The sequence below is a fragment of the Equus przewalskii genome, chromosome 6 (genome assembly GCF_037783145.1).
Source record: "Equus przewalskii isolate Varuska chromosome 6, EquPr2, whole genome shotgun sequence".
Classification (NCBI taxonomy): domain Eukaryota; kingdom Metazoa; phylum Chordata; class Mammalia; order Perissodactyla; family Equidae; genus Equus; species Equus przewalskii.
In genome coordinates this window covers 52,556,122-52,576,198 of record NC_091836.1, presented here as the reverse complement: position 1 = coordinate 52,576,198, position 20,077 = coordinate 52,556,122, and the positions used below count along the sequence as shown (strand labels likewise).

Genomic DNA, 20,077 nt, shown 5'->3' with positions numbered 1-20,077 from the left:
TAGACGGTTATTCCTCAGAGAAACTTTAAGGGAAAAACTAAACCAAGCACATCTGGCCCAGTCCCCCCTCCCCTCTCCCCTCCCCTCCTTCCAGATCTGCAGCCTCCACTCACCTCCATGAGCAGCTTCCTGCTCACTCGCTGGTCCTTCATGCACAAATTTTTAAATTTTTGAGAGCTCTTCCTGAGGGGGGAAAGAATGGAAAGCTTTGTGGTGGTTTAGGGATAAATCCCATTTCTTCGAAAACCCAGAAGATCCAAGCATCCTGGATGAGGGTTTTCCCTGGGTCCTCTGAGCCCTGGGGTCTCCATGGGACTGGGCGGGGGGGGCTCTCCCGGTGTGACCTGGGCTCCATTCCTGTAACTCCTGAGCAGATGTGTTTTCAACAGTCGTGGTTTCAGTCGGACGGAGAGTTCTGTTGCTGCAAAGCAAATACTTGAAAATCTTCAGTTTGGCTCCACCCAGGACCTGACATTCAGGGACACTGATTCCTGAAGCAGAAGCCCCCGGCCTAAGTTTCCAGAGAGACTCAGAGTCCGCCAACCAAGTGAGTCTCTGTCGCTAGCGTTTACTGTCTCCCAGGAGGTGCCAGTTTACTGAGGGGGCAATGCCAGCACTATGGGGGTTGTCTGGTCCACCCAGGTGATGCTCACATGAAGAGAGGCCTACCCGCCTGGAAACGTGTACCCAAGTCTTTTTGAGCTGATGGACGGTGTGGCTCTGCAGAGCAGAGAGGATGGCACGGAGTGAAGCAGAGTTCCTCACGCTTTGGCACTCCTGGGGAAGGGAAGAGAGTGAGCTGGTGAGGGGAGCTGGAGCCCTGCTCCCTCTGGCTTCTGTTCCCTCAGGAAACTCTGCTGTCCTGGATGAGACACATGCTGAGGAACCCGGGGAGGGCACCCCTGGGACCTGATGAGTAACACTCCCAGACTGGAGGATTTGAGCTCAACCCAAGGAAGGAGCCCAGGAAGAAGTGAGCTTCCCACGCTGGGACCAGAAGTCAAGGTCAGTGACACCCCGGCAGGAGGGGCCTGGGGACTGTGCAAGGGCTCAGAGCACAGACTTCAATCCTGAGAGCTGAGGAAGGAGAAGAGGCAGTTTTACGACTCCAGAGAGGGGCTCCCTGGGCCGCCCACAACTTACCCTGGCCCCCTGGATCCAGAGCTCCACCACCCTGGCCCTGTCCTGGGCTGTCATGCTCAGGTCTCCCAGGCAGGTGGTGACAACACAGTTGACCACTGTGATAAACTGGGTGACGGTGGCACAGATGGTGGGTGCCAGATGCTCATTGCCCCTGTTGTCCCACGGGGACCAGATGGAGTCCAGGCAGTGGCGGGGCATCACTTGCTTGAACAGCCCCTGGGGAGGCAGGGAGTGTCACCCAGCCCTGCCGCATCCCAGCTCAGTGTCCACAGCCCACAGTCCCAGGCAGGGTCAGTGCTCAGAGGTGGAGCTCAGGAAGCTGAGGATGTGGCCTGGGGCTTGTGGGGGTCCCTGGGTTTCGTCTATGTCCACTGAGGGCACCCAGCACAGGATGACCCAGGACCAATAGTGTGGGGAAGGAAAGTGGCATTCGCTCCCAGCCCAGTCTCACTACTCCAGGCACCAGAACCCGGCTGATACTTGACCATCGCAAGGGGCCTTATCCACCCATTCTGTCTGACTCCTCATTCAGATGCACGATCCCTTGAGGCAGTGACGACCATTTGCTTTGTTTGTCTGTCTCTCGCGTAGTCATATAGAAATGAGGTGCCTAAATAATTCTGAGGCTGTTGAGGCCTCCTGTGCAAATGGACGATCGACCCAAGGACCTGACAGCCCTTCAGTGACCTCCCCTCCCCCACCAAAGGGCCAGACTCTGCCCAACTTCCTCTCTGTTCCGCCTCATTCATCTTCACAACTGCTCTGCATGGCAGATGCTCTTAGTGTCCATCTCTAGTGTCCCCATTAGGACAGCAAAGGCTTGGGAGTTAAGAGGTTGCCCAGGGCACATGTGTGTAAGTGGGGAAGCTGGGATTGGACTACATCATGGGATTCTGGATCAGGAAACGGCAGGTCTTGGGCCGCTGATGGCACGGGGAAGGCCAGCCCCACCTGCCCTGAGAGCCCCCCTGCTCACCGCATCCATCACTGTAAACTGGTCTGCAATCAGCTGGGGAAGGAACCCCAAGGAGTCAGGCTTCTGCTCCCATAGCAGGCTCTTGGTGGTCACAGCCCGGGTGCAGGTGGGCTCTGGGGCTGGATCCGGCTCTGATGTTCTCTCTCCAGACGGAGTTAGAATTCTCCCTGGAGACAAGGGTCCAGCGGGATCCAGCTCAGGAGCTGGCGCTGGGGCTGGAGCTGATGTTGGCCCTGGCTCTGGCACTTGTGGGACTGATGGAGGTGACACAGCTGTCAGCTCTAGCACAGGTGGTGGAACTAGAGCTGGAGCTGGCTCTTGCTCTGGCTCTGGAGCTGGTGGGAGCTCTGGAGATGGTCCTGGAGCAGGATAAAGCAAAAGTCTCACTCAAGTAGCTGACTTCCCCTGAGTCTTTCCAAAGACAGCAAAGACCCCACTGCCTTTAAGGGAACCCAGCCCATGAACCCCCTGCAAATTGTCTTCCCAGACTGCAGGGCCCTCACCTTCCAGTTCTGCCTCCACGGGCTCTGGAGCCTCTAGGTGGACTTGGAGGAGGGAGGCGTGGCCCTCCAGCTCTGAGGCAGGCGAGCTCACATGCACAGGGGCCAGCTTCATCCTGAAGCAGGGGAGGTGCAGGGGCTCCCAGAAATCCTGCACTGGGTCCAGGCAGGTTCCCACCAGAGAAGAGATGGCACTGGGGGAAGGCATTGGGCAAGAGATTCAGAGGCCTGGTCTTTCCCTCCACACTGCCCACCGAAGATACCCTTATTTGGTCTGGGCCCCTATGCCCACCCATTCCCATCCAGAGGAGAGCCCCAGCCCAATCCCGACCCCTGTGTGGCTGTCCTGGTGGTGGCAGGACGGCTCATGCAGCAAGTTGAACACAGAGTCTGCTGTGAGTCTGTTCTTCCCACTGACACTCTCCTCCTAAAGTGCCTCGACAAGGCCCTCTGCAGCCCCCCAGGTACTTGGGCAGCTGGACTGAGGACTGAGGCTGACTGAGCAGGTTGTTCACACACCTCCTGTTCTGGCCTGGTGGTGGTGCTCAGAAGAGGGAGGTGGATGTGGAGAAGAAGAAGGTGGTGGTGAGAAGGTAGAGCCAGATCAAGATGGGACTGTGGTGGGGATGGGTCTCTTGGGGACAACCCAGCCCAGCCACCACTCTGGTTCCCAGGGGTCCTGGGACCCATCTACAGCTCTGTGACTCCTGTCCTCCTGGAGTGGAAGCCATCAGCCCTCAGCCTTCCCATGGGGATGGAAAGATGTGTGAGATGTAGGGTGATGCCAGGCCAGCCCCCCTACAGCCGCTGTACTCTCCGCCACCCTGTTCTGTAGAGACAGGAAGCCCTCGTTCTGGACCAAAGACCACTCACTTTATTAGGGGGTCCTGTGGTCTGTCCTCCTCGTTGTCATAATGGAAGATGCCTCCGGATGTAAAGGTGGTGACGAGGGCATCATTTGGGATGTGTGATGGACGACAGGACCTGCGAATGTTGTGTAATGTGACTGTTTGACTCTCAGATTACAACTGAGCTGCAGGAATTGTGTCTGTTTCATTCACTGAGTTATGCTAACTGTCTCCAAAAGTCCTGCATGTAGTAGGTGCTTCGCATCCACGGTTGAATGAATGAAGTCCAACGAGAACCATCCCAGATGTCTGAGTGGGCCTGGGGCCCCTCTGCTCCCCAGACATCCTTAATTGGCTGCACCAAGCACAAGGACCAGGACCATCTCTCTGGAATCTCAAACTCCTTGACAGGGTGCTGTCCGTGTGCTTTGCCAAAATCAGAAAGACCACATCCCAGAGACGGGTGAGGCAGACTACTTTCCATGAGGAAGAACCAATAATAACGATGGACAACCACAGCTCACCCCACAGCCCTATCTGCAGAGCCAGGCACCAGGTCAGCACCCGCCATGGCTGATCCCATTAGTCCCTCCAAGAACCCCATGACGTTTATCCTCTCCCACCCCGCTTTTCAAAGGAGTAAACTGAGGCTCAGAGAGATGCAGTGACATTCCCAAAACATAGAGCTGACAGTGGGCAGAGTCACCCTGCGCTGAGGGGGGTGGGAACTCACCTAGTGAGTACCTGGTTCAGGATCAGGTGGGATGTTTTGAAGGCTGGGTAGCTGAAGGTAGTGACATTTGAGATGTTTCTCCCCAGCAAGGCTGGTGCCATGGACTCTCCCAGAGTCTCCATCAGGCCTGCCTGGAGGGCATACATCCTGCAGGCTTCATTGGAATTCATACTGGACTCATTTTCAAACTGGGTGAGAGGAGGAGGGACACGGTCAGTAGCATCACTGGGAGCCAACACGGGGATCAAGGTGACTTTCTTCCTGCCTATGTGGCTGGTGGGGAAGAGTGGAGCTCCCTCTCCTGTGGGAATGGAACTGTGCGACATGCTAGTATGGAAAGCCGCGGAGGGTCCCAGGGGAGTCTCAGATTTGGGTCTGGATTCTGGTACTGCCTCAGTCATCTCAGGGTGCTGGGTGTGAAGACCCCTCTGCACCCACACTCACCTTACCCCAGCCCTGGTCATTGTTGGTGGGCTGGAGCACCCGCCCCTGTCCAGGGAGATGGCATATTTGAAACCAACCACCAGCTCCTTGACCATCTCCTCGGTGCAGCTCTGCAAAGACAGAGCCCGGGAGTCAGGCCAGGAGGTATCTGGGGCCTGCCTGGACCTCACCACAGGGGAACCCCCACCACAGATGAGGCTCAGAGGGGCATCTGCATAGACCTCCAGCCAGGGCTGGAATGTGATGACACCTGGTGGGCTTGGGATTCACATACGGATAAAGGAGCTTGCTCCCCAGCACTCAACTTCCTACCCTGCCAGCCAATATATGGGGTATGAACACGATACACCACCAGGATTCTAACATCTAATTACCTGCTCCTGCCCAGGGTGGGTCCCCCCATCCCCACCTTCCCTAAGTCCACCCCCCAACACACACAATGAGGGTCAAGAGGTTTGGAGCTGCCCAGCTTGGATCACAGTTGTGACCTGATGTGGCATGGCCTGCCGGGTGCTGCCCTGTGTTACTTGAGTATTCTTCCTGCCAAAAGGCCCGAGGCATGAGAGGTGAGAGTTGAGCCAATGTCCACCGCGATGAAGAGGCTCTCATTCTCAGCTTTCCAGCAGCCAGAGAATCTGCAAATTGGGGCACAACACGAGAACATCCTGTTGTGTTGAGTGTCTCCACTCAAGTAAGCTGGACATGAGGCTGTGTCTAGAATGTGGGTGCTTGGTAACTGGAGGTCTAAGTTCTGTTGGGGCCTGCCACCAAGCAAGAGAGGTCACTTCTTAAGGTCCCATTACCTCAGCCCCTTCCATCAATCAGACCCACCCAAAGCCCCCTTCCAGCTGTTGGCTGCTCTCCCTCTTTGCCCATGTCATCTCCATCACCGCACACAAATGCCCATCACTGCCCTCCCCACCCCTCCTTGGGAATGGAACCAGAGCCCAACTTTCAGGAGACACAGCTGAGTTAAGATCTCTTTTTTTCCTATCAGTTCTGTGTCCTGCAAAAGCCACTGTGCCTCTTAAGATCTCCCCAGTTTCCCAACCTGCACATTGGAGATGGTGCTAAAAATAGCTTCCTAGGGACATTTTCAGGTTCATATGTCATAATGCCTATAACACCTGTGGGCTGATGTCACATGTGTCTGATACACAGACTTAGAGATGGAAGAATTACAAGAAGGAGTAAGATGTAACTTGGAATACCACCTAAAACTTCCCTGGGTTCCAGATGTGTGATCTTGGGAGGCACTGCTGCTCTGGGCCTCATTTTCAGGTCTGTACCTTTAATGGGTTGAAATTAGAGGAAATTCAGGTCTTGTCATCCACTGGCACTAAACCTTCCATGGTCTCCTGTTTTACTTAGAATCAGACCCAAGTGCCTCATGTTGGCCTATGTGGTGGGCAGCCTCCAAAACGGCTCCCAGCGCTCCCTACCTCCTGGAGTGCACGTCCTTGTGTGACCACTAGGTGGTTAGTAGCTGGCTTCTGAGCAACAGAACACAGCCAAGGTGCTGGGAAGTCACTTCCAAGTTTTATTACAAAAACTCTGTCACTTCCCTCTTACTGGCATTCTTGGGTTCCCTCCTTCTCTCTCTCCTTCTGTTTTCAGCTCTCCTTCTCTCTCTGTCATATCTCTGGAACTGGGAGAGCAAGTGCTGATGCTTTCAGTTGCCCTGTGTAGAGGCTCCATAGGAGAGAACTGAGGGGGTGCCCAGCCAACAGACAGCCAGAACTCAGACTCTCAGTCCAGATGAATCCTCCCAACACCCATGTCAGTGATCTTGGGTGGGAGTCCTCCCCTAGTTGAGCCCTGTTGAGACCGCAGCCCCTGCTTCATAGAGAACTTGAGGCAGAGCCCTCTGCTAAGCCGTGCCTGATGCCTCGCCCACAGAAATTGTCAGATGTTATATATTTGTACTTTATAGGTGAAAGTTTTTGTAGCAATGTTGTCACAGAGTAACAGAAACTAACAGTCAACCATGTCCCACGGTCTGGCCCCATCACCCTCCGTTCTTACTACCTCTCTCTTCTCAGGCTCCCTACAGCCACAATGGCCCCCTCTCTGGCCTCCTCTGAGAGGAGGTCCAACTTCCTATGAGTTTCTGCACCAACTTCCTATGAGTTTCTGCACCAGGGGTGCCTTCTCCTTGACACACTAACAGTTCCCAGACATAGGCAGGGGTGGCTCGCACTTGTCATTCTGGATACAGCAAATGTCACTTCAGTGAGACCTTTCAGAACCTCCCAGCAAAGTCTCTACCATCAAAGATCTCACATCCAGAAAAGCATTGCATTATTTCCTCCTTCTTGATCCCTTTGAGATAAAATGAGTCCATGAGGAAGGGCTGTCTGCTCTGGTTGAAGCAGATGCAATTCCTCCTGTTTACACCAGTCACATGACTATCTTCCAGACTTAATATTTCCTGCCACAAGTCCATTGTTTTAACCATCTTTCCCTGCCTTTCATGGGTCTGGCTTCCCCAAGAACACAATGAGCCACCCCCTCTCCCTGTACTGCAGCACCAACCACTAAACCCACAGAAAGAAAATAAGCACCCAGGTTGAAACACCACAAGATCCTGAATTCACTTGCTCCTGAGACCCTCCCATGAACTCTGTAATCCAATGGTAACTCCTGAGGTCACCTTTCCCCTGAGACACAACTCCCAGCCTCTTTTTACCTTATTAGAGTAACACTGAGATTTAATCAGAGCCCTCCCAGCCTGGGCAGGAAATGTTTGGAACTGTCCTCTGCATTAATTTTCAGGAACTGGGGATATCGGCAGAAGTAATTTGGGTGTATATGTGCAATAGTTTCCATGGAGGGAGTATATTATTCAGGCACAGACAAAATAGCGTGGCTGTTGGATGTACCAAGAAAATGGATACTTGATCACAGTTTTTCATGCTGTGAAGTCTTTAGAGAGCAAAGATCATGGTTCAGAGCAGAGACTATGGAGCCAACACCTTATGTTCAAATTCCAGCTCAATCCCTTACTAGATACTAGGATTGGGCAAATTACTTACCTTCTTGGTGCCTCAGTTACTTCATCTGTCAATTGGCAATAGTGATAAGTGTACCTACTTTTGTAAAGCATTCACTAGCATTCTCTGACCACCCAGATCATTCACGTTCTGCTTTGTTGTATCTCTTACTGGTACAACTCAGCAACAATCACTCCTTATCGCAGGTACCTGATTTGCTCCTAAGTCAGTCAAAGTTGACTGCGGTGATGTCTCTCACATTACATATTCCATTTCAGTGAAAGGTCACCACATCTGCCAATAATACCTTCTGTTATATTCTCTTGCATATCCTAACTTCAAAGCACCTACTGTGTCTTTTTATTCTAATAACCATTATGAGAAGGGAAAGGCACGTCACTTAGATCAAAGGCTGGCGAACACTTTCTGTAAAGAACTGGATAGCAATTATGTTTGCCTTTGTGTATTATATGGTCTCTATTGCAACTACTCAACTTTGCTATTACAGCACAAAAACAATCAATGATAAAACCGAACAAATGGGTGTCACTAAGTTCCAATAGAAATTTGAATTTCATATCATTTACATGTGTCACAAAACCTTCTTCTTTAATTTTTTCAACCACATAAAAATACAAACACCATTCTGAACTCATAGGCCCTAAAAAAACAGGAGGTGTAAGGATTGGGACTGTAGACCAAAACCTGATTTATATAAACCTATTTCCAAGAAAATTTTTTTTATAAAAATTAAAGTTTGGGGCCAGCCCGGTGGTGCAGTGGTTAAGTGCACACGTTCCACTTCTCGGTGGCCAGGGTTTGCCGGTTCAGATCCTGGGTGTGGACATGGCAACACTTGGCAAAAGCCATGCTGTGGTAAGCGTCCCACGTATAAAGTAGAGGAAGATGGGCATGGATGTTAGCTGAGAGCCAGTCTTCCTCAGCAAAAAGAGGAGGATTGGGCAGTAGTTAGCTCAGGGATAATCTTCCTCAAAAAAAAAAAATTAAACTAACAAAGTCATTCCTTAATAATATAGTGAGTTTGACTCTGCCCTGAAGAGTAAATGTGAGCATTTTATAATTAAGGAAAACAACCAAGTTCATACAGATAATGATATAACCATTTAATATAATATTCTTGGATCCTAACTCCCATATCAGTGTCTTCTTTCAATAGCTAAGCAGTTGCTTTAAAAAATCTGTTTACTCCTGAATTTTTAGGTATGAGAAGAATACAAGAAATATTTTATTTTTGTGAAAAAAATGGAAAGTTGGAGTTACGTGCTATCTGGCTCTACTACCCACCATGTCTCCTTGCTTGAGACACTCATTTAAATCAATGCTTCTTAAAACTTAAGGGGCCTACAAAGCACCTATAGATCTTGTGAAAATGTTGATTCTAATTCAATATGCCTTGGGTGAAGCCTGTAAAATCTGCATTTCTAGCAAGCTACCAGGTGTTGCTAAAGCTGATGGTGCATGGACCAGACTTTGAGTAAAAAGAGTCTCAAACAAGGGCCAAATGGTGCAGAAAGCACTGAAAGGAGGGACAGAAATCAAGCAGGATTCAAGCAGGAAATTGTAATTTACAAAAAAAATGAGTGCCTGCTATGTGCCAGGCACAGTTCAAGGCACTAGGGATCCACATTGAATAAGACGGACATGGACCTGCCGCTATGGGGCTGACAGTCCTCTGGAGGAACAAAGGGTAAATAAACCAATCATTGCACAGGGAGGTGAATGTTCTGCAGGAAACCACAAGGGACTCAGATATCAACAATAACAACTACTCATATTTACTGAACATTAATAGTGTATTGACTGTCCTCTTATCACTTCATGTGCCTTTAATATTTCATTCAACTCTCATCACAATCCTATTGCTATTATTAGCACCATTTTACAGAAGAAAAGTCAAGGCACGGAAACTGCCTAGCTTGACCAAGGTCCCACTGCCAGTAAGTTTGGTGCTGGGATTCAAATCCAGCCCACTGGGCTCCAGAGCCCACATTCCTAACCCCCGGGTTATACAGACTAGAGAATCAAGGTGTGTGGGCGTGACGGCAGGGAGCTCCTTTATATAGGGTGGTAGGAGAAGGCCTTTCTGAGTGAGAGCAGTTCAGTAACCAGGCGAGAGATGGTGACACGGAGCAGGGAGCGAATGACAGGGAAATGGAGAACTAAATGCATCCAAAATGTTTTGGGAACAAGAATGGAGAGAATATATCGATGGATTGGTTGTCGGGTGATGGAAAAACAGTAGTTAAGGACAGCATCTTTCAACAAACATTTATCGAGCACCTATCATGCACAAGGCCCAATACTAGGGGTTTAGTATGCATGAGTGAAAAACCCAGACAAAGATCGAACTGAGGAAGGTTACATTCTAGAGAAGACAGTCCATAGATGACAGTTGTAACATAAGTAAAATCTACACAATGTTGGGAGATAAGTTATATGGGACAAAAACAAGAAGTAAAGTTGGGTAAGGAGAATCAGAAAAAGTGTGGATACGGGTTTGTCAGATTGTAATTTTTTTGTTTCTTTGGCTGTCTGGTGTACAATATGTTCTCTTTTTTACCTTTACTGAGATCTTCTTTTATATAATTCAGCGGTGTTTTATGGTGAAATCTGAATGAGTTAATGGTTCTATGTCAATGTCAAGTTGGGACCATTGGTAAAGACTCGGTAAAGGTTACATGAAACTTCTCTGTGCCAGGGGCCGGCCCCATGGCCGAGTGGTTAAGTTCGCGTGCTCTGCTTCAGCGGCCCAGGGTTTCCCCGGTTCGGATCCTGGGTGTGGACATGGCAGCGCTTGTCAGGCCACGTTGAGGCGGCGTCCCACATGCCACAACTATAGGGACCCACAACTAAAAAAAAACATACAACTATCTACTGGGGGGATTTTGGGAGAAAAAGCAAAAAAAAAAAAAAAAAAAGATTGGCAAGTTGTTAGCTCAGGTGCCAATCTTAAAACAAAAAAAAACTTCTCTGTGCCATTTTTGCAACTTCTATAGTCTATAGTTATTTCAAAATAAAATGTGAACTAAATTAATAGACTTTAATTTATATTTTTTAATAGAGTTTTTAAGTGTTCTATCATATTTTCCAGTTAGTGATTGCTGATGTAGAAGAATGCTACTGGGTTCCTTTGAGATTGATCTTGTATTTGGGAGCTCCATTGAACTGTCTTTTTAATGCTAACGGAACTTTTCATTAATTCCTTTTGGATTTTTATGTGTGAACGGCACAATGAATGCACAACTGGTCAGGATGAAAAGCCAGCTTGTTTTGCTTTTGTTTTTTATCTCCCACTATCCTTTCAAGCTTTATTCAAGTCTTGCATTTTCTGGCTTAAAATAACCCTAAAGTTACGAAGTCACTAAACAGTATCAATTCAGCAATTAGAATATCCCATCCAAGATACTAATCAAAACGCCAAACTTAGGGACCGGCCCGGTGGTGTAGTGGTTAAGTTCACACACTCTGCTTTGGCAGCCTGGAATTTGCTGGTTCAGATCCTGGGCTAGGACATAGCACGGCTCATCAAGCCATGCTGTGGCAGGTGTCCCACATTTAAGTAGAGGAAGATGGGCACAGACGTTATCTCAAGGCCAATCTTCCTCAACAAAAAAAGAGGCGGATTGGCAGTGGTTGTTAGCTCAGGGCTGATCTTCCTCAAAAAAAAAAAAAAAAAAAAGCCAAACTTAATCTAATACTAAGTCTTTTCTACCTGCCTGCCCCTCACTCATCTCAAATCTACTTGAAGCTAGAAGCCTGGACAGGAAAAGGGGGCTTTACAGACTTCCATTTTTCTGGCTTGGCTTTTCTCTCATTCCTCCATCTATAACACGATAGCCAGTTTTTCACTCTGCTAGGGACTAAGAGGGTAGTGAGGAGGATACTGAAAAGCATTAGGAAATGTCTTACTTGAACTCATATAATCATAAACTTACTTTCTTGTATTTTGTTGAACAGTATCACTGCTTAAGGGCACTTTCTCTAACATTTTGCTGTTAAGTACAATGTTTTCTTGAGGAAGATCTCTTGTATTCCTATTTTACTGAGGCTTTTTAGTGTAAAAAATGGTGTTAATCTTTGTTAAGTACTTTTCTACATGTATATAATTTTCTCCATGCTTTCATTAATGTGGTGAATTACATTTTAGCTTTTACTCATGGGATGAAATCCATGTGATTGTAAGGTTTTTCTTTTTCAAATTTTGATACACTTTTTGCTTCTGTTAGCTAATTTTTTTTAGATACACACATATATACACACACGTACGGGTGTGTGTGGAATTTGCTTATACTTTCCTTGTGTTAGCCTTCTCTTATTTGAGGTTCAGTTTGCTTAAAAAGAGCTGGGTAGTTTTCCTCCTTCTTCTACTTTCTAAAACAAACAATATGCAAAGGAGATTATCTCTTCCTTGAAAGTTTAATGAACTTTCCTGCAATATTATCTATGCCTTTGTTACCACACAAAATTGGGGTTCACTGGCCGGATGCACATAAGCCAATTAAATGCAGTACCAGCCTTTGGGAAAGGAGATGGGCTTTATTCTGTGAGATCCATCTGCAGGGAGAACAGGGGCGTGTGCCCACAGATCTGTCTCCCTGATTCAGGATTTGGGGTGAAATTTAAGAGATTAGGGGGAACAGGATGGCACACAGAAATGCTGGTGAGGCAGGTTTTGATTGGTGGGCTTCAAGCTATTATGGTGAGGTTTCAAACATTTCTGACAGGGTTCTAAACATTTCTATGAGGTTCCAAACTTTTTATGACAGGATTCTAAACATTTCTGATGACGTGGGAAGGAATTTTAACACTGGATCTTCCTGAATGAAGGACCCCTTTGCTTCTGATAGAGTTTGACTTTCAAGTTCTGGAGGGGGAGAGAAGGGAACCCTTATACACTGCTGGTGGGAATGAAGACTGGTACAGCCACTATGGAAAACAGTGTGGAGATTTCCCAAAAATTAAAAATAGAAATACCATATGATCCAGCTATCCCACTACTGCGTATCTATCCAAAGAACTTGAAATCAATTATCCAAAGAGATTATTGGATGTGCCAAGAAAATGGATAAACTGATCAATTTTTTCCATGATGTGAAGTCTTTAGAGAGCAAATATCATGATTAAGAGCACAGACTATGGCACCAACATCTTATATTCAAATCCCAGCTCAATTGCTTACTGGTTATTTGTATTGGGCAAGTTACTTACCTTGTTGGTACCTCAGTTTCTTCATCTGTCAGTTGACAGTAAGGATAAGCGTACCTACTTTGTAAGGTCATGGAGAGTACTAAAGGAGTTAATGTTTGAAAAATACCTTGAACACCTAGCATATCACAGTGCTGTTATCTACATATTATAAATACAATTTAAAAATTCTTCTGACACTGTCTGTAAGCCCCAGAGGGTAAGACTAGTGCCTGGGTGTATGTAGGAAGCGCTCCATGACATACAGTGAACAAACAAATGAACACTGTTGGTGAATGGATTACCAACGTCCCCTACGTCATCCTACAGGCACTCCCAAGCAGAATCACACCCAGACACACCTGCTGTGTCCTGCATCGTCTTCCTTGGAGGAATCGCTGGGGCTCCCTGGGCCCCCCTAACTATGTCCACTAAAAGGTCTCTTCTCTGTCAGCAAACCCCAGTCCTTGTCCAATTTCCGCATCTCACAGGGTCTGCAATCTGGTCTTTTTCTCCACTCAAGGGAGAAAGGTTATCTCCAGAACTAGGCACACAGAGAGCATGAGCCTTGGATAAAATGTTTCCCTTGCCTGGGGCAAGAAGAAGAGAGCAGTGGCAGAGTGGGATTTGGGGACAATCCCCCAGGTGTTGTAGAAGAGACAGAGTCGGGATTCATCAGCAAGGACTGGGCTGGTTGGTGGCCCTTGGTGGTTAAATAGCAGGGGAGGCTGGCACATTTCATAGGTCCTAGCATAATACAATCAACATGGTGGTCATGAAATCAGGATCAGTCTAATGAGGTCCACATTAAACCAAATTTATCAATTTCCTGACTGACTCTCTAATTCAGTGGATTTATAATAATAGTATTCGTGTTCTATCATCTCCTTGTCTTTGATTGGTTAGAGTTTTTATTCTTTACATATCTTGTGTATTTTTACATAGTAAAGAAAAAGTGAGTTTTAAAACAACCCTCCTTGAGAAAGTCTCCCTAACATATTGAATTAATAACAAAAACCATCACGGAAAATTCACAAAAAAACCTTGACCTTTACTCTCTGCTTTAAGCCATTCCTAATTGGTGAATTTTCTTGACTTCGGACTTCCTCCTTGAGATTAGTCCACTTAGGACAATGTAGGAGTGTAGCCTCTTTCCTTTTGAGACTAGTAGCTGGACTCTAGGATGATGTTGGTTTCATTTTGTAAGAATGTGTGTGTGTGTGTGTGCACGCGTGGGCGCGCGTATGAGTGTTTGCTGCACCCTGCTGTGTGGGCCAGGGCCAACTCCTTTTTTCTTGGGAAAACATTTTTCTAACCACTTTCTCTGGGCTTTATTTTCACTCATGGCTTGACCAGTGCAGTCCAATAGTAGCATGAAGCTCTCTACATCAAGGAATTTAAATTTTTCTTTGAACTTGCATTTAAGAAAGTGAAAAGAAACAGGTGAAACTAATTTTAAGAGTCTATTTTAACCTATTATAACCAAGATATTATCATTTGTGCATGCAGTCTATATAAAAATTAATAATGAGATAGCTTACATTTTTTACTGGGTTCCCCAAATCCAGCTTGTACTTTCCATTTACAGCACAATCTTCATTTGTAAGTTGAATTTTTTTCAGATAAACATTCTCTGTATTAAGATTTAATGTTCACAGTTGTAAAATACGACTTACGTGTCTAGGTTGTTCTAAACATACTTAAGAGTTTTACACATGAAGATCATGTTGGTAATTAATGAAAAATTCCTATTGGGTCTAGTAACAAAGGAGTCATTGTGACCTTACCAGGCGAGCAGCCATAGAATGGTGAGGACAGATGGAGTGTGGGGTGGTCTGTGGAGGTAGCTGGAGGTGAGGCCTCAGAGACACATCACGTAGATGACCTTTTCTCAATGGTTCTCAACTGAGGGGAAGAAACAGAGACAGCAATTTCCCTGTGAAATATCAGGCAAGTTAAGGGACCCTGAACGTGTATTAAGTAAAAAGAAATGTGGGGAATATTTGAAACAAGCATGTGAAAATCAAGGAGTAAATATGCCAACACATGAAAAGAAAGTAAAATGTCCAGACATTATGGATGTTTCCCAGTTAATGCGGGTGATTTTGATATATAGTGGTACCAACATTATGCTTTTCGTAGCAAGTATCATGAGACCAGCAGTAGCTAAGATATGGCAGATAATTGGGATCTTCTGGGTTCGAAGTTTTACAAGGCATATATGATGAGTGGTAAGGAATTCTGGATCATTCCAAGGGAATTATTGAGATCATAGACCATGGAATCCAGGATTGATAGGAAAAGAAGAGAAATTAAGGTGAAGATATGGACATCTGGCATCACTTTGGTCTTGAGGAACAGGCATCTACTCTTAGGAGTGAGTAAAAAAAAATGGAAATCAGGAATTTGTGGTAGGTGAATATGTTTTCTGAATTTATTTTTGAACATGCCCACTTGGGTTGATGGAAACATCTGGGAAATGAGAGTGAGTCACTAGGAGTGGGGTGGATGATAATTTCACTATTGATTTAAGCTCTATAGGAGCTATGAACACCAAGTGGTCCATGGGGTAACCAAATGAACAGTCATATAGCATAGAAGAACGATGGGATTCGATTCAGAAAAAGACTCAGGACTGTGCGTCCTGAGAGAGACTTCCAGGGCTTGTGCAGTTGAGTGACAAGGACAGCAAGAGAGTAAAGTCATACACATAAAGGAGAGAGTCCTAGAAGATGGTGGACGAGAAATAATCTGGAGTAGTCTTGAGTTTTGACCGTGAGCTTTCTGTTCTTCATCCCAATCTCTTTGATGATGTCCCAGGAGACAGGTGAGGTTAATCCCCACAGTGAGAGAGGGAGGGCAGAAGTACAACACATCTGGGATAATTTTTCTGTGAAGGCAAGCTTCATTTATCACTTTGATCCAATTTTGTGATTAATTTTTATAGGGTAAGAGGAAAAGAAGTATGATGGTGAAGTCTGCACAGAGGAAGCAACATGACTGTGGGAACCAATCCAAACCAAAGCCTGGGTTAAGCACCTCCATCCCTTTGAGGCTGTCCAGTTACATCTTCCAGAGGCCAGTTACTAGAATCACATCCCATCCCGGCAATGAGGTCAGATGCCATCAATGGGAGGAAACCTTGGAGCGGCCCCAACAAGTCTGCTGGCAGAAGAGACTGCAAGGACTGCAGGCCTGCAGCAGCGCAGGGGAACTGTTAAGCCCTCTGGATCTTGCCAAAGCCTTGCACAACCTTACACCCAGTTGCACAGGTGCATCCCTGCCAGGCGTGCTCACGGGTGGTCTGAACTCCAGTCCCATGCCCACCCCTTCCGGGTCTTCAGATTTTGCAGAGATGATTCCAGGAGCTGGTATGGGCGTTCCACAGCTCCTCTGCAAACAATTTTTGGTGACTGAGGAAGACATCAGGAAACAGGAAGGGAAAGTGAAGATGGCAAGAGAGAGACTGGCGATGGCACTGATTGCAGATAGACTCGCTGGCGAGGCAGAGAAAGTGAGGGCCCAAGATGGACGTCCTGACAAACACTATGAAAAAAACAGAAGATGGTGCAGATGATGTGGAGCACCACACTACATTAATGCCTCTCTAGTGTTCCTAATGTTTTCTCGCTTTGAGCTCTTGAAACTTTAAAATATAACAATACTTTCCTTTTACTCAATTCTTTTGCATGACATAGAAGATACAGACAGTGATTTTTTTGAGGCAAGAGATTGGGTTTCAGGTGATGAGAGAAAGGAGATCTTTCCTTTTCATGTTCTCTCATTTTCCTTTTGTAAGTATGTTATTTATTTGTATTTTAAGGTCAACAGAGAGTTATCAAAGTCATGGGATTCTTTAGAGTTTTGCCCTCACAGTCACAGAGTAAAACCTACGTAGTCAGAATGGATTCTCCTGTTTGTGTAATATTCCACTAGATTCCAACATAATATTTCACTAAAGAGCTGTTACATCTGTGTTCTCCAACAAGATATCCACTTTGAGAGCTCTGCATTTCCGCTCTTTGTTGCACATTGATTCAGTTCCATATGATGAATCTCAGACATCCCCTCATTTTTAGATCTGTATGTGTTGCAAACTTGACATGTCATTTGGCATCTTTCTATCAAGAGAAAGACTATTTTCAGCATCATGAGTCTAAGAACAAGCCACTGTGTGTCGGGACTTGTCGATCGGCCTGATCAAGCCTGTCGTATTATTCGCATGCTGTTTATCATTACTTTCTCATGTCTGACAAAGTTATTAGTTTCTGGGAGTGATGTGTTAAACAATAATGGAGTGTCTTATTATTTACATCTTCCCTTGAAAACGAGCTATTTTTTAAGTGAATCTTCTCTCCTCAATTCTCCCATGTGGTAATCATCTGGGATGTTAGTAAGAAGACGTTAATGTCTTGTTTTAAAACAAATTCCAGATTAGATACACTATTTTTTCCTTTCCCCATGACTGCTTTGTTTTTCTGGGTTCACATTTCTTCTTCCTGATGTATACTCTTTACCGGTTCTTTCACTGAAGGCCTGTGGGAGGTCAACTTTGAGTCTGTCTGTATGTTAGAAAACGTCTTTATCTCTTTCTTTGACAGAGTTTGGCTAGATGTTTAAGTTAGTTTATTTTAGTTTTTTCCTTCCTTATTAAGAGATTTAATATTTCTGACACTCCATTTCTTTAGCTACAAAATGGGAATAAAACCATAAAATGGTGAATGTAACTAAGCTAATACACACAGAACTTTGAGTCACATTCCTTAGCAGATATTAAGTACTCAATAATGATAGCTATTATCATTATTATAATCTTCAGAGAGTGCACTCTAGGAGAATGACTACTTAAGATCGAGAATGTGAAGCTCACACCAGAAAGTCTGAGCAGTTGGCATGACAGTGATTTGAATTCTTAGCCCTTGGGGAGCTTCAGCTGTGGTCTGCAAAGCGTGTACAGTTGAAATAATTGATTCCTGCAAACCCACCACAGGACAGTGCAGCCTGCCTCACGCCTGGGATGCTCTGGGCTGCTTGTTGGGGAACCCCTGCTGTAAGTCTGGTTGGATTCTGTGCAGGGATAGATGCAAAAAAGGGTGCCTTTCTCTTCTCTCAGATTTTTACAGCAGAGTTTTATTCATTTTTACATCCAAAGCAGACACTCTCCTTCTAGAGCCTTGGTGTTACTCTGGGATTCAGGCTTCCCAGACACATAGTCATTTCAGTTCCCAGGTCCCAAGGTGACTGCAGAGTCACGTCTGACCCACTCCTTCCATCTTGGCCTGTTTCCCATCTTGAAGGACCTATGAGCAGGGAGAGGAGCCACCGAGGCAGATGGATCTGGAAGTCCTGGTGAACCTGAGCTTCAGAGAATGAAGCAGATATTGGAAACCTGAGACTGCCAAGGCTTCAAGGGCATGGGAAAATACAGAACAACTGAGAGGGGTGTGATGGCTGGCACAGAGGCAAGGGGAGGGGTGCTCCAACGTTGCCTAAAAGGGAAACCTCGCACTGAAGTGGGGATTTGATTTTACATGATAGCAATGTCTGTGCCAGTTTCACCAATTCTGGTGTCCCTGAGGGATGCAATGGTGTGAAACCACAGGACAGAAGTTGCAATTGCCTTCAGGACTTAAGGAGGGGAAACATTTTATCTTAGTCCCCTGTGAGCCAGTCAGGGGCCACATCTAGAGAGGCTCAGAGGCTGTGTCTGACCAATGTGGTTTATTTCTGTTCCAGCCAAGCTCCTCTGGACCCCGGCTGGGAAAAGGGGGTCTCAGGCAGATCTAGTCATCGCAGCTGCTGCAGGTCAAGGTAGGGCAGGTAATAGCCCAGGCGTTGTCGCTGTACCTCGTAGTCGCCCTCCTTCTTCCACAGGCAGACGGTGAGCTGTGAGGGGAGCAGCGGGCATCAGAATGGACCAGTCCGCTGCCCGATGCGGGAGACTCCAGGGGAAGGAGATCCCAAAGCCACAGACACCCGATGCTTGTCGTCTCTCTCTTCCTTTTTTCCCCTTAATTTTTCTCTCTTGGTCCTTCTTTTCCTTCCCTTTTCCTACTTTCAGTTCTCTCTTCCTCTCTACCTCCAACAAGCTCTAGCTTAATTGAAGTATTAATGACATCTAATAAACTGCATACATTTAAAGTGAATGACTTGATCAGTTTTGATTAGAACTTACTGAACCATCACAACAATCAAAACAAGGGGGCCGGCCTGGTGGCCAACTGGTTAAGTTTGCACACTCCACTTCAGCGGGGCAGGGTTTTTTGCTGGTTCAGATCCTGGGCGCGGACATGGCACCGTTCATCAGGCCATGCTGAGGTGGCGTCCCACATGCCACAACTAGAAGGACCCGCAACTAAAAATATACAACTATTTCCCAGGGGGATTTGGGGAGAAAAGGGAAAAATAAAATCTTAAAAAAAAAAAAAAGACAAGGAATGCCCACCCTCGCCAAATTTCCTCATGCTCCTTTGTAATTCCTCCTTCCCTGCCCTTTGCAAACATATTCTCATTCCCAGGCAACCACTGATCTGATATCTGTCCCTATAGATTTGCTTGCATTTTCTAGGAGGTGTTTATAAATGGGATCACACACTATGTGCTCATTTTTATCTGGCTTCTTTCACTCAGCATAGTAATTTTGAGATTTCTGCATGTCATTGCACGTATGCAGAATGCATTCCTTTTTATGGCTGAATAATATGCCACTGTGGGACAGTGTGTTTATTTATTGACCTGTTGATGGACATTTGGGTTGTTTTCCAGTTTTGGCTAGTATAAATAAAGTTCCTGTGAACGTGTGTACAAGTCTGTGTACAGACATATGTTTTTATTCCCCTTGGATGGATTCCTAGGAGTGAAATGCCTGGGTAAATGAATATAATTATTAAAAATGCATCCAAGCTATTCTTCTCCAGCACTCTATGAGAGTTGCCTGACATCTTCCCCAACACTTGCTACAGTCAGTGTTTTTAATTTTAGCCATTCTCAGGTGTGGTGGAATCTCACGATGACTTTCACTTACATTTCCACAATGACTGATGTTGTTAAGAAAAGGAAAAGTCAGGGGCTGGCCCCGTGGCCGAGTGGTTAAGTCTGTGCGCTCCGCTGCAGGCGGCCCAGTGTTTCGTTGGTTCGAATCCTGGGCGCAGACATGACACTGCTCATCAGACCACGCTGAGGCAGCGTCCCACATGCCACAACTAGAAGAACCCACAATGAAGAATACACAACTA

General features: G+C 46.3%; 2 protein-coding genes across 22 annotated transcripts in view; one reads left to right on the top strand and one right to left on the bottom strand.

Annotated features, from left to right (window-relative positions):
* The window catches only part of LOC103541329 (ral guanine nucleotide dissociation stimulator-like), a 43,457-nt gene that overhangs the window by 4,999 nt on the left and 18,381 nt on the right, over positions 1 to 20,077 (bottom strand). For 5 of the 20 annotated variants that reach the window (XR_011541081.1, XR_011541077.1, XR_011541080.1 and 2 more), the window contains 10 exons: positions 14,630 to 14,747; positions 14,384 to 14,475; positions 5,133 to 5,279; positions 4,201 to 4,388; positions 3,493 to 3,603; positions 2,623 to 2,813; positions 2,120 to 2,478; positions 1,144 to 1,359; positions 670 to 777; positions 114 to 183 (listed from right to left, as the gene is read on the bottom strand). Coding sequence is in view for 12 of the 20 variants with exons in the window: in XM_070623739.1 (XP_070479840.1) it covers positions 562 to 777; positions 1,144 to 1,359; positions 2,120 to 2,478; positions 2,623 to 2,813; positions 3,493 to 3,603; positions 4,201 to 4,388; positions 4,645 to 4,754; positions 5,133 to 5,253 (1,512 nt within the window). In the remaining 8 variants the exon portion in view is untranslated. Of the gene's footprint in view, positions 1 to 113; positions 184 to 408; positions 778 to 1,143; positions 1,360 to 2,119; positions 2,479 to 2,622; positions 2,814 to 3,492; positions 3,604 to 4,200; positions 4,389 to 4,644; positions 4,755 to 5,132; positions 5,280 to 14,383; positions 14,476 to 14,629; positions 14,748 to 20,077 lie in introns of those variants that run through there. The other 15 variants (XR_011541074.1, XR_011541075.1, XR_011541076.1 and 12 more) reach the window with 5 other exon arrangements.
* Positions 5,783 to 18,988, top strand: LOC103541488 (methyl-CpG-binding domain protein 3-like 1). Of its 2 annotated transcripts, none has more exons than XM_008508318.2 (3): positions 5,783 to 5,925; positions 15,790 to 16,636; positions 18,717 to 18,988. In XM_008508318.2, the coding sequence occupies exons 1-2, from the start codon at positions 5,881 to 5,883 to the stop codon at positions 16,417 to 16,419; spliced, it is 675 nt and encodes a 224-aa protein (XP_008506540.1). In that variant the 5' UTR covers positions 5,783 to 5,880; the 3' UTR covers positions 16,420 to 16,636; positions 18,717 to 18,988. The 2 variants fall into 2 exon arrangements, with proteins under 2 accessions (XP_008506540.1, XP_008506541.1); XM_008508319.2 differs by lacking the exon at positions 5,783 to 5,925 and adding an exon at positions 14,655 to 14,792.